This window comes from Pipistrellus hanaki, assembly GCF_964339955.1.
Source record: "Pipistrellus hanaki genome assembly, chromosome: 2".
NCBI lineage: Eukaryota > Metazoa > Chordata > Mammalia > Chiroptera > Vespertilionidae > Pipistrellus > Pipistrellus hanaki.
The window spans coordinates 195,851,836-195,865,826 of NC_140504.1; the positions used below are offsets into that span (position 1 = coordinate 195,851,836).

At 49.1% G+C, this 13,991-nt stretch overlaps 1 protein-coding gene across 2 annotated transcripts in view; it reads right to left on the bottom strand.

Annotated features, from left to right (window-relative positions):
* Positions 1–13,991, bottom strand: part of NMNAT1 (nicotinamide nucleotide adenylyltransferase 1) — an 18,022-nt gene continuing 4,031 nt past the window's right edge. For both annotated transcript variants that reach the window (XM_084875840.1, XM_084875839.1), the window contains exons 2-6: positions 13,170–13,259; positions 5,684–5,858; positions 4,584–4,767; positions 1,420–1,559; positions 1–866 (exon numbers count right to left, since the gene is read on the bottom strand). In XM_084875840.1, coding sequence (XP_084731966.1) covers positions 451–866; positions 1,420–1,559; positions 4,584–4,767; positions 5,684–5,798 — 855 coding nt within the window. In that variant the 5' untranslated portion in view covers positions 5,799–5,858; positions 13,170–13,259 and the 3' untranslated portion in view covers positions 1–450. The remainder of the gene's footprint in view (positions 867–1,419; positions 1,560–4,583; positions 4,768–5,683; positions 5,859–13,169; positions 13,260–13,991) is intronic.

Consider the following 13,991-nt stretch of genomic DNA (forward strand, 5'->3'; position numbering starts at 1 on the left):
AAAGATAAAAGGAGCCGAAACCAGTTTGGCTCAATGGATAGAGCGTCGGCCTGCGGACTGAAAGGTCCCGGGTTCGATTCCGGTCAAGGGCATGTACCTTGGTTGCGGGCACATCCCCAGTAGGGGGTGTGCAAGAGGCAGCTGATAGATGATTCTCTCTCATCGATGTTTCTAACTCTCTATCCCTCTCTCTTCCTCTCTGTAAAAAATCAATAAAATATATATTTTTTAAAAAGATAAAAGGATTTGTACATTCAAAACAAAAAGATGGTAATATTGAAATCAAACAGCTTCGCAATTTCTGATAAAGAGGGGGGAAAAGTAAACCTGATTTAAATTTACTACTGATTTTCACCAAACTTTCAAGTTTCAGTTTATGAAACAGGATCCCAATTCCTCCCCCGTCTGCTGACACGCAGACGGCTCAGCCCCCGGGGGAAGCGCGCGGCTTCAGGCCGTGGTGGCTCTGGAGTTCGTGGCGGCCCTGTTTCTCTGCAGCGGCGCCAGGACGACCCCCACGTTCCTCTCCTCGCTCTCGGCGCTGTACAAATCATGCTTCTCGATGTACTCTTGGACGAGGTCCGGCACCAAGTAGCGGATGCTCTGGCTCCTGCGGAGGGCTCGCCGGATCTTGGTGGACGAGATGTCGTTGGTGATCCACTCGTTGACCAGGTGGATGTTGGCCTGGTGTCGCCACAGCACGTCCGACTCGTAGATGAACCTCTGAGCGTCGTTCCCAGCCCGGGTGACGCACACGAGCCCGAAGCTCCCCACGATGTTGGCGATGTCCTCCTGCTTCCACAGGTCGGGGACCCCGAAGGACTCCAGCAGGTCCGCCCCGCACAGCAGCTTGACCCTAGGCACGTCTGGGACGAAGGAGAAAACACGGCGTCAGGGTTTGCTTTGTAATAACTCCCTCCGCCAAAAGGAATGGGTGTGTTTTTCTGGAAAGAAGGTTCCGCTTTTTCCGATTCAGATTCTCAAAAGAGACGGAGGACAGCTGAGAAGCTAAGGACTCTGCGGGGGAAGGAGCTCAGGATGCCTCGCACCCCCCTTCCCTCCGTCAGCAAACGTACGAGGGCGTTTTCTAGGCATCCCGTTTCCTGATTAGAAAATGGAACTAGACCTGGCTGGTGTGGCTCAGTGGTTGAGCACCGACCTATGAACCAGGAGGTCACAGTTCGATTCTGGTCAAGGGCACATGCCCCGGTTGTGGGCTCGATCCCCAGTGAGGGGCGTGCAGGAGGCAGCCAATCAATGATTCTCTCTCATCACTGATGTTTCTATCTCCCTTCCCTTCCTCTGTGAAATCAATAAAAATATAGTATTTAAAAAAAGAAAATGGTAATAGAAAGGGGGCCTGCTCAGCTCTAGAAGCTTATCGGCTCCAGTGGGTACGTCCTGGGAAAACATGCAGACCTTTTCTCTGCGGCTCTAGGAGCTTCTTCTGACTAACTTCTGATCTTTGTTCCGTCCACTTCCTCTTCCGGCCAGGCCTCTCCAGCACAGCGGAGTCCTGCTGCTCGCCACCGCTGGCCTCCAGCTTCTCCTGGTGGTGTCTGTGAAACAACAAAATGACAGCACAGCCCTCTTCCTCCCAGAGCTCAGCCACACTTCGTCCCTCTGCTCGGCGGGCAGCCAGATGCCCAGGGGCCTCGGGTCCAGCGCTGAAGGAGGTGACGGTAAAAACATTCAGCCACCAGTACACCCGGTGCCCTGTCAGTCAGAAGGGAGGCTGGCCAGGACACTGGAGTCCCGGGTCCCGGCCATCGGGAACGGAAAGCAAGGAAGATGCTGGGAGCACAACACGGCAGCTGTTAATCCTCAGCTTTGTGTGTCTGGGCCATAACAACACGAGTGCACATCATTGACTATGTGCAAAGCACAACTAAACCCTTTGCTTGGATTATCTGATTAACTGTTCTCAACACCCCAAGCCATAAATAATAATAAATCATAATTATTGTCTTAGCCTGGGATGGTGTGGCTCAGTTGGTGAGAGTGTCATCCCATACACCAAAAGGTGGCAGGTTCGATTCCCTGTTAGGGCACACACCCCGGTTGTGGGTTTGACCCCCAGTCACGGAGCCTGATGTTTCTCTCTAACATCAATGTTTCTCTTTCTTGCTCAAATCAATAAATTATTTTAAAAAATAACTGTTATTCTTTCAATTCTATTTTACAAAAATTATATTCTGTTATTATTTAAAAAAATATTTTTATTGATTTCTGAGAGGAAGGGACTGGGATAGATAGAAACATCAATGATGAGGGAGAATCATTGATTGGCTGCCTCCTGCACGCCCCCTACTGATGGGGGTTGAGCCCACAACCTGGACGTGTGCCCTTGGCTGGAATGGAACCTGGGACCCTTCAGTCCGCAGGCCGCCACTCTATCTACTCAGCCAACCGGGCTAGGATTCTATTCTATTATCATCCCCACTATGGAGGGAGAAAGCTCAAGTACCAGCTCCAGCGCCTAGCAGAGTCCCTGGGCCATAGGAGGCTTTTAATGACAACCTGATTGAGTGAATGTCTTGGCTATTATAAAGCGCCTGCATGGCTGCCACCATTACATCAGAGTTGCCTGTTATTCCCACTGAGAGACACTGACTAATTGGCCCAGGCTCATTTAGCTTGTAAGCAGCGGAGCCAGGATTTGAAACCTTGGCAGTCTGGTCCCAGAGCCCACACTCTTGACCTCTGAAGAGTGTGGCTTGACCTAGTAATGGAGAACCTCAATGCCACGGCTAAGGTCCTGGAGGGGGACAAGTGTTGAGGCCGAAAGGAAGGCCTACAGGCAGCACCTGTGTCTGGCTTCTTCTCTGCAGGACTTACAACTGTACAGTTACTCAATTAACATGAGCCACACTCATGGAGCAAACCCTGGGTCCTTGTGTCCCCTACCCCTTCCCTCCTGAATTCCTGAGCTAAAGTGTAATGGACAGCAGGCTGCTAGGAAGCCAGAGGGGGTGGGAAAGGCGGGGATGCAGAGCCTGGTGTCTGACAAGTCGCTGTGCCAGGTGTCGCCTGCAGCTCAGTGTCCAACTCTACCCAGAACACAGTGCCCGGGTCCTGGCCAACTCTACCCAGAATGCAGTGCCCGGGGCCTGGCCAACTCTACCCAGAATACAGTGCCCGGGTCCTGGCCAACTCTACCCAGAATGCAGTGCCCGGGTCCTGGCCAACTCTTCCCAGAATACAGTGCCCGGGTCCTGGCCAATTCTACCCAGAATGCAGTGCCCGGGTCCTGGCCAACTCTACCCAGAATGCAGTGCCCGGGTCCTGGCCAACTCTACCCAGAATACAGTACCCGGGGCCTCGCCAACTCTACCCAGAATGCAGTGCCCGGGTCCTGGCCAACTCTACCCAGAATACAGTGCCCGGGTCCTGGCAGCAGGTTCTGGGCATGAGGGAGATCCTGCCGATGAGGTTCACTCGTGAGAGATTGGAAGGAAGAAGGGAGAGAGGCCATCTTTCTGCAGCTGTGAAGCCGATGAGTCATGTTACAGCATGAGCGAGGCGGCCAGACTGTATTCCATGATCCGGTCACCAACCTCAGGGGTCGGGATGGTTGAACAGAAGGTGGTGGTAGCAAAGGCAGGAAGTTAGTTTCCTGAACTCTGGTTGTGGCTAAGGAGGTGTGACCTTGAACAAGCCCGACTCCCACTCCTCCAGCCCTTTCAACACTTTTGCCCAATCACTGAGGCCCATGGTGGGCAAACCGCGGCTCTCGAGCCACATGTGGCTCTTTGACCCCTTGAGTGTGGCTCTTCCACAAAATACCACGGCCTGGGCAAGTCTGTTTTGAAGAAGTGGCGTTAGAAGAAGTTTAAGTTTAAAAAATTTGGCTCTCAAAAGAAATATCAATCGTTGTACTGTTGATATTTGGCTCTGTTGACTAATGAGTTTGCCGACCACTGATCTAGGCCTCTTTCTGCTTAAAATATTCAGTGTGATTTCTAGTTCCTGTTTGAACCCTGACTTGGAAGGTTCAGAACTTTAAGGATGGACGTTGAGCAGAAAGGTTTTTCAGAAAGCCCTTCTATTTTATATTCAAGATAACATTAAGTAATAACTAGATGTAACTCTGGTTTCTGAACCCTCACCTGGAACTGTCTGAAAGGCAGTTGTGTGACAGGTGTGTGACAAGCCCGTATGCTGTCATGGAAGCAGCACACAGACAGGTCTGTCCGTGACCCAGCATCATGGCTTCCCACCCTGAATACCTGCCTCTCGGGAGGCTCATGGCAATGACATCATCTTACAACGCTGCCTTTCTCGCTTGGCACGGCCAGGCCAGCAGGCTTCCCTGCACGTTCGCTAACAGAGCCTCGCATAGTAACCAGCAAACACGTCAGCACACAATGCAAGACACATGTTCGGGAACACGCCGCCTGCTTCTGTGCTCCACGGCTGTGCAACGACCTCGCACGGGAACCGCACAGCCTCAGCCCGTCCAGCCCTGGGGACCGTGCTGGAAACCCGTAGCTCAGACACTGGCACCACGAACACGTGGCCCAACACCGAGGAAGGCGCTGACCCACTCCTGGGAGCCCACACGGCCGACCTCCCACAAATACCTGAGCACCTTCGCAGTCTCTACCCACTCCTTCTGCAGGCTCTCCCAGGTGTCCACCTCCACCCAGCTGGAATTCTTGGTGGCCAGCTGTGCCATGACCACTCGGTGGTGGGCAGAGATGAGACCTTTCTTCTTGTAGGCGTCGCCGACGGGAGAAATGATGCCTTTGATAACTCTGTATTTTCCTGGTAGAGAGTTCGGTTCGACATGAGGCAAAACAAATTAGACTTTATGCACAGGAAATAGTATCACGGTATGATTTTAATCAAATATCCCCTTTCTTATTTTTATACATATAACAACTTGTAATGTTCATTCATTCATAACTGTGGTAACATTGACAACACATAGAACTTCTTTGTAAAATGCCTCAATCAAGTTGTACTGTCCACCTACAGTATAAAGAGCCCCTATCTCCTCTACCTCTGATAGTTGACACTAAGGAGTTTAAAAATGTTTGTCCATGTGATGGGAAAATTATACCTCATTTTTAATTTTAGTTTCTTGTTTATGAGTCTGAGCACCCACCCATCTATAGAACATGAGCATTTCTGTAACAAGATAAATCTCGCCTACGGAGGGAAGGAAGAAGTTTTCCTCAACCTCTTAGGGTTGGTCCCTGGCTGGGTCTGAAAATTAAACTGAGAAAGAGAAATGAACAGGAGGAGAGCACACCCATTTGTTTAATGTCAGCTTTACAGGACACGGGAGCCTTCATAAGGAAGGGAAGACCCCAGGAAGCAGGTGAACCTGCGTGTTCAATGCTAGGTTTGCAGAGTAGACAGCCGTGGAGAAACAGGAAGGGGCAAAGAGCAGGAGGTAAGTGTAGCAAGTTCGGGCAGGCTCCTTTATTCGGGTTCTTCCTGGCACCCCTTTGTTTGCAGAGGTAAGCATGCGCCTTTCCTCTGGGGGTAGGGAGGGTGCCTCTTGTATAGGGTTTTGTGACCTGCTTCCGAGGAGAAGGGGGGGCGGTGGTCTGAGTGACCGCCCTGATTCTGCAGTTTTCTCAAACTCCTTCGGCTCAAAATATCCAATATGCCCCGGGGCCATGTTTGGGGATAGTGCTCTGAACGCCACCGCTGCTTTTGTGACTGTTCCTACCTGTTGCGTTCATGTGGTCCTTGGCCAGCTCGAACAGCCGGAGGTGCATGTTGGTGATTGGGTTAAAGGAGCCACAGGCGAGGAGAACCACCTCCGTCTTCTGGGGATTTTCCATGCTGGGACGCTGAAGGTGTTGATCTAAGTGGCACACACTGGCACCTCCGGGGTTATCTGTCTACAAAGGAAAAGGAACACCAGTCACAGGCTTCTGACACCTTCTGTGCTCTCATTTCAAATAGATGGATCAGAAACTTGGCTTCAATGACTGCTCCATGATTGTAAACAGTGGCCCCATTTCTCCACCCTTCCTCCTCAGCGTGAACTTATAGCTCCTACCACAAAGGATCTCCTTCCCACATTCTGTCACCTGCTTTGGCCAAAAGGACGTGGCAGATGTGACAGTATGCCAGGTGGGGCTCTGCACACTCTCACTTTCTTTCGAATTCTTGCCTCTGCCCCAAGACGGGCCCAGGCCTGTTTGGGGGAGGGTGACCGAGCACGCGAGAGTGCTGGTACTCCTGCTGACAGACGGCACATGGGGTATGTGGAAGTTATGTGGCCGAGGCCAACATCCCACCCTGGTGTTAACGAGCCAAACCACAACCAGTGCAGATACGAGAGCCAGCCCAGGTGAGATTGGCTGAGCCTGGCCCGGATCAGCAAACCCACAGCTGACCCAGGCTCACGAGCAACCTGCCCTTCAAACCATTGTTCTGTCTCTAAGTCAACATGATCATATCACTTTCTGCTGAATAACAATTTACACTCTACAAACTTCTTTTTTCATTCAAATTATTCCATTTGATATTTCCATAAACCTATGAAGTAATGGGAGACATGTGATCTGAAAATCTTAAGAAACTTTTACTAAATTAACTAGAGGCCTGTTGCACGAAGATCCATGCAATAGGCCTGCCTTCCCCTGGTTGCTGGCACCAGTTTTCCTTTGGCACCGGGACTCAGGCCTTTGCTCCAGCCACAGCAGAGAAGCCAAGCCTCTTCAGCCTTCAGTCATCTTCAGTCTTTGCTCCATACCTGCATGTGCAAATTAACCCGCCATCTTTGTTGGGTTAATTTGCATACCCACTCCTGATTGGCTGTGGACACCAAAGAGGCATGGTCAATTTGGATATTTCTATTTTACTAGTGTAGATAGAATGAGAAATCTCAGGTGACAGCCAGTAGCCATATCCTGCTTACCATCCCCTCCATCCAGTTCCCTAAAGCAATCCCAGCCAACTTTTTCAGCAATTTCTTCTGGTAGTTTCTAGGGGAGGAGGGGGGGGGATAAACATCGATGTGAGACACATCAATTGGTTTCCTCCTACATGCCCTGACAGGAGACAGGGATCTAACCTGCAACCCAGGTACATGCCCTTCCCGGAGCATTGGCTGACACCAGCTGGGCAGAAATTACTTTCCATTCTGGATCCTCTAAATGTGACTTTTATTTTCTCCCTTGAAGCCTGTAGGATCTCCCTTTGCCCAGGGCTCTGAAATTTCTGTGATGCCCTGCAGTGCGGCTCTACTCTCCCCCACTGTGCTGGGCACCGAGCAGGCCCTCTCCAGTCAGAAGGCATCACCTTCTGTCCTGAAAATGCCCACGAATTGTTTCCCTGTGGTCTTCTGCCCCCGTTGGGGATGCCTGTTATCTAGAGCTGAGGGGTTGGGTTCAGCTGGAGCCCGGTGTCAATTCCAGCCCCATCCATCTCAGGGTTCAGGCGCCTTTCCCCCAGGGAGACTGAGCTGGGAGCTGGGAGAACAGGATGCTGAGGTCAGGAGGGGGTGCCCAGGGGAGCCGTCTGCTGCACAGGGAGGATGGAACAAAGAGCCCGAAGCACACCCCTCCCCTCGGGGATGCGCTCAGGTCCCCAGGGACTCCCAGGGGAAGGGCTCTGGAAGCTGAGCTCTCCGAGTAAAGAAGACCTTCTCCCCTGGCGGTCAGGACCCGCCTCAGACGTCTAACTCGGTCCTATTAATCCCCTGACCTGAGCTCAGACTAAACTAGACCCTCAAGGCCAAGGAGACTTAAGTCACAGTGAGCTCCGGCCATAGCCCAGAGGGGCTTAGAAACAGGGGCCTGCCCCTCGAGTGGGGACCTCCCTGCTCCTGTGGGCACCTGTGCGGGAAGGCCGGGCGGGCCGCGGGCCGCGGGGAGGGGGTCTGGGCGCTCTAACAGCCTGTCTGGGGTCCGCCTTGCTTTGCTCCAGGTGCTCGAGGTCCGGTGTCGCCATGATCCCCTTCTGTCTGGCCCGCTCAGCCTGCCAGGTGCCTGCTGGCGGCCCAGGTCTCACCAGCTCTGACTGTAAGGGCCCCCCCCCCCGCCCCCCCAGCCCAGTGAGGTGAACTGAGTCCTGACGTGTAAATAAGTACTTTCAATTTTCAAGTTCGATTTCATGGGCCTTCTTAGGTTTTAAAAACCCTGATGTGGAGACAGTAACGAAACATTTTCTAAACATGCAGCCAGTGTGTAAAACATGAACTTTCCCAGAAAGAACAGGAATTGTGTGGCTCCCGTTTCAGGTGCTGCATTTGCTGACATGACCACCTCTGGAATTATACCTCTAAGAAGAAGCTGCTCCTTTAAAAACAGTACCTTTAAGCATGTAACTGTATTCTAGTCTAGCAACATGCCATTGCGTTCAATAACCTGGGGTATAAGAGTACCTTCACTGGGGATAATCTCTGGAGGGTAAATTTGATTTCTACAAATGCCCTAAAGGCATTCAGTGCTAAACCCAATACATAAATACTAAAAATGACTGAAAGAGTTTATGGTGAAGGGCTAAAACTATTAGTTGCACAAAAACTATATACACGGAACCTCAAGAGTTTCCAAAATGTCCTAGCAGTAACAGCAGACTGCACTTGGTGGTTAGGCTGTGGTCAGCAGGGTAGCCCTCAGTTTATAAGTGAGGCTCAGCGTTAACCATCTGGCTGGAAGCAGAGGCAGCACTACATAGGGGCCCAGTTAGTACTCTCAGACCTGGTTCACATCCTAGCTCTACCTTTTAAAAAATATATATATTTTATTGGTTTTTTACAGAGATGAAAGGAGAAGATAGAGAGTTAGAAACATTGATGAGAGAGAAACATCGATCAGCTGCCACCTGTACACCTCCTACTGGGGATGTGCCTGCAACCAAGGTACATGCCCTTGACCGGAATCGAACCTGGGCCCCCTCAGTCCGCAGGCCAATACTATCCAATGAGCCAAACCGCCAGGGCCTAGCTCTACCTCTAACTATGAGGTGTTTGTCGTAAGACACTTAATCAGAGTCTCAGTTTCCTTATCTATCAAATGGGGAGCCACAGTCCTTATCTCATTGTAATTGTGCTTATTAAGTGAGAAAATGCATGTAAACTGACACATTTGTCTGCTCAGTATTAATAACTCATGCTATTACTTGTGGGTTGCCTTACTGCCTTAATTTAGTCATGAAAAAGGAACCAAAGTTCTAAAGACTCCTTAGAAATCAGTATCAACAGTGCCTGTGACACAGTAGGAGCTGAAGAACGGTAGCTACTTTTAATATCCTTCTTTCCTCCCTCGCTTCTTTCCTTCCTTCCTTTGTTAATCCTCCCGCACACACATTTTCCTCATTGATTTTTAGAGAGAGTGGAAGGGACAGAAGGGGAGAGAGACACACACATGTGAGAGACACATTGATTGATTGCCTCCTGCATGTGGGGTCGATTCTGCAACCCAGGAACATGACCTTGACCAAGAATTGAACCTTCTGTCGGTATGCCGATGCTCTAATCACTGAGCAACACAGGGCAAGGCACTTTTAATATTCTTATTGCAATATTCTTAGACATAATTTTGCTCTAATGGGATGGATCTCAATTCATCCTTGCCTGTGTAAAACTCTCTCTCTGTGGTTTAATGTTACATTATCTGACACAGAGCCTGGCCTGGTTTCTGAAAGCCAGTCCATCACTACGCGGTTATGTGAAATGTAGCTCACTGTGTCCCGTGCAGCCGAGGGACAGTGTCCTCATGTGTGATCGCCACTCTGGCTCCCTGGTTTTACGTTCCACTAAGGTAAGTTCTTTCCCCAGCCAAGCCCTCACCTGGCAGCTGAGGGTCTGGGTCTCAGCTGTGGGGGCGGTTCGGGTGCTCTCTGCGATTCCTGTCACGTTTAATTGCAGTCTGCCCCATTGTGTCTGCCCCTATCACTGATGGGAGTCACCCGCTTCACTTCTTGGAAAAGTCAACAATCTGAATGCTGTGAGCATCACGGGATTTGGGCAGACTGAGTCTCATTTCATAAGGAGAGACAATGAGGCACCAACGTCTCCATGTATTCCCCACGGAGCAGTCCCATGGCCTAGCGTCACCTGACGTCTGTAGGGCTGAGGGCGACAGGCACACTCGACCAGCTTATGCCTCAATGTGTTCGTTTAGATTCCGCGTTGGAAATTAGTCTTGGCAGAAAAAAAATCAGTTCACTTTCTTATTGGACAAATGAAGCAAATGCAAGTTAGCACACTCAAAATAAGAGAATTGCACTTCTAAGAACATTGATATTGGACAAGTACCTGAAAACTGAGAATCCACTTAAATGACGGAGAAGGGGCGGGAACTGTGACATTGTAACTGGCCAACTTCAAACCTGCCAGCTTCTATAACAGGATGTTTGTGTGCAGTAAAGCATATTCCCTTACTCTGGAAAGCTGGAATTTCCACAGAATGTTTTTCCTTTCTTTAAAATTTTTTTTTTTAATTGATTTCAGAATGAATGGGACAGGGAGAGACAGAAACATCAATGATGGGAGATACATCATTGATCGGCTGCCTCCTGCAGGCCCCACACTGGGGACCCAGCCCACAACCAGGGCATCCAACCATGAGCTCCTGGTTCAAGGTCAATGCCCAACCTCTGAACTGCACCGGTTGGGCTCCACAAAAACATTTCACCAAAACAGCAAATTAACATGAATTAGAGAAATGGCAAACTTTATTTCTCCACTAACTATGAATATTCATAACTCAATGCTACTGGTGGGCTGTCTTACAGCATTAGCTTGAGCCACACTAAAGGAACTAAGGTCCTTAGAGAAGTGAGCTGCCCGGAGCCAAATGAACCTAGTGCCAGGTTTGGGTGAGAGAGCCAGGGTCGCAGCACATTCGGTGTTATGCTTATAGCCGATTCTTATTATTCTGACAAGTAATAAGTAATGTGCAGCCCAGTGGACTGATTTTTAGGCCCAGCTCTTAGCAGTACTGCAGTCAACCTCTCCTCAACAACCTGGTCGGTAATATCTTTTCTTTCTTCACAACTGGTGAGTGTGCAGCCACTCTGACCAGCACTAAAGTGTCTGCTAAATGGTAAGATAGGACTTCCTCAAGGATGGAAATGTAAGGAAAAATTCAGATGAAGGAGATTTAAAAAACTTCTTTAGTCATTCTGCGACTTCTTATGATGTTATAAAATTCTCCAGTTATATAAAAACTAGAGACCCAGTGCACAAAATTTATGCATGGGGGCAGGGCGGTGTGTGTTCCTCTGCCTAGCCTGCACTCTCTCCAATATGGGACCCCTTGAGGGATGTCTGATTGCCAGTTTAGGTAGGATGGAGCCTAAATGGATAGTTGGATATTCCTCTTACAATCCAGGACTGCTGGCTCCCAACTGCTCACCTGCCTGCCTGCCTGTCTGATTGCCCCTGACCGCTTCTGCCTGCCAGCCTGATCACCCCCTAACACTCCTCTGCCAGCCTGATTGACGCCTAACTGCCCTCCTTTGCCAGTCTGGTCACCCCTAACTGCCCGCCTCTGCAGGCCTGGTTCCTCCCAACTGCCCTCCCCTGCAGGCCTGGTCCTCCCAACTGTCCTCCCCTGCAGGCCTGGGTCCCCCCCAAACTGCCTTCCCTTTCAGGCCTGGTCCCTCCCAACTGCCTTCCCCTGCTGGCCATCTTGTGGCAGCCATCTTGTGTCCACATGGAAGTGGCCATCTTGTATGTTAGAGTGATGGTCAATTTGCATATCACCCCTTTATTACATAGGATAGCAGATTTATTCACTCACTCAATAAAGTTACTGAGTAGGACATGATATGGGTAGAAAAACAGGGGCCTTGACAACTTGAAATCAAAAAGTGACACAGAAGAGATTTTTAAAAATTGATTTTAGAGAGGAAGGCAAGAAGAGAGAGAAACATTGACGTGAGGGAGACACATTGTACATGCCCTGACCAGGACTGAACGAGCAGCCTAGGTACTGCCTGCCCCACACTGGGGTCCAGCCTGCAACCGAGCTCTCGACCTTCCAGTGCACGGGCCATGCTCCAACCAGTGGAGACACTCTGGGCCAGAAGAGATTTTTTAAAAATGAAAAAGTAGTTATTGAGTGCCAGAGGCACAGTTTTGCTGGAAGGTTTGACTAAGATAATAAGGAAGTTATTCCTAAAATAGTCCCCATTATATTATCACCAGCGTCGCCAGTAAGAGAAGGACCTGTCTTCAAGGAAAACCTGAGCTGGCTGAACTTCGAGCACTTCTGCTCCACAGGAGGGAAGCGAGGAAACACATCCGATCAGGGTTGCACTCAGGGGTAGATTCCTGAGATGCGGAAGCCTAGGAAAGTGGTGCTGTCCTGCGAGGTCTCACTGTGCTGCACAGGCACCTGGAACCGGTCCCACCGGCACCAAAGAGGATGCTTTCTGCGTTTGCTGTGGGATCTTCGGGGAAGGCGTCTGCACCATGCTGCCAACAGTTTTGGCAACTAACTGTGCACATTTTAAATAATGAATTTCTAAAGGCTCATTGTAATCTGAAAGCTTGGCTGTATACAATACACTGTTAAGTCTTTGATATTTATTTTCTACTGACACTAAAAATACAGGTATGTGGAGATAGAATTCCTAATTAGACACATGTCATTGTTAAACATTTCACCAGGGAAAGTTAAAAAAAAAATTCCACAAGTTTTTTGTATGTGTGTGTTTTGTGAGTTCTATTTGGCTAGAATTTTTTAAAAAATATATATTTTATTGATTTTTCACAGAGAGGGAGAGAGAGGGATAGAGAGTTAGAAACATCAATGAAAGAGAATCATCAATCAGCTGCCTCTTGCACACCCCCTGCTGGGGATGTGCCCACAACCAAGGTACATGCCCTTGACCGGAATTGAACCCGGGACCTTCCAGTCCGCAGGCCTACGCTCTACACACTGAGCCAAACCGGTTTCGGCAAGATTTTTTTTTTTAAGTTATGATATGAACCAACAGTGGAACCATGGGACTAGGTTTGGCACCTTAAGCAGCAAGCCTTCCTTCTCTTGCTAAGTGAGTGCCTCTTTATATCCTTGTGGCAAAAGCACATTAAATATACGTTCCAATTCACACACAAGTATTCCTCGCAGTGCTTTTCTCCTCCCACATACAGGAAAAACGACTCCTGAACTTTACTACTTGTCTGCGCTGCTAGCAGTGAGCAGCTTGGTTTCTAGAGGTGAGCAACAAACGTCCCTAAAACCCACCTTTGTCAAAGGCTTATGGGCCCCTCAGGGGAAGTAACAGCTCAGCTAGGACTGTCACACGGCAAAGGGAAGTCCAAGAAGCTAAGGCATCTGAAAGGCAAGAGAAAAAGCAGAGAGGGTTAGAAAGGATAGAAAAAGCCACCCTTCTCCCGTTACTGCCATGCCATTTCATTAGATTCCATTCTTTTTAAAAAATAAATCTTCATTATTCAGATTATTACAGTTCCTCTTTTTCCCCCCAATAGCTCCCCTCCACCCAGTTGATCCCACCCTCTGCCCTTACCCCGCCCCCTGTCCTCATCCACGTGTGTACGATTTTTGTCCAGTCTCTTCCCGCATCCCCCACACCCCCTTCCCCCAAGAATTGTCAGTCCACTCCCTTTCTATGCCCCTGATTCTATTATATTCACAGTTTATTCTGTTCTTCAGAATTTTTATTCACTTGATTTTTAGATTCACTTGATATTTGTTGTCACTCGTTGTTCATGGACTTGTAAGTCTATTTCTTTAACCAGGTAGGGGAAGTTTTCTGTCATTATTTCTTCAAATAGGTTTTCAATATCTTGCTGTCTCTCTTCTTCTGGCACCCCCATAATCTGGATGTTGGTACACTTGAAGTTGTTCCAGAGGCTCCTTACACTATCTTCATATTTTTGGATTCTTTTAGCTTTTTGTTTTTCCAGTTGGGTGTTTTTTGCTTCTTCGTATTTCAAATCTTTGACTTGATTCTTGGGATCCTCTAGTCTGCTGTTGGATCTCTGTATATTATTCTTTATTTCAGTCAGTGTATGCTTAATTTCTAGTTGGCCCTTTTTCATATTC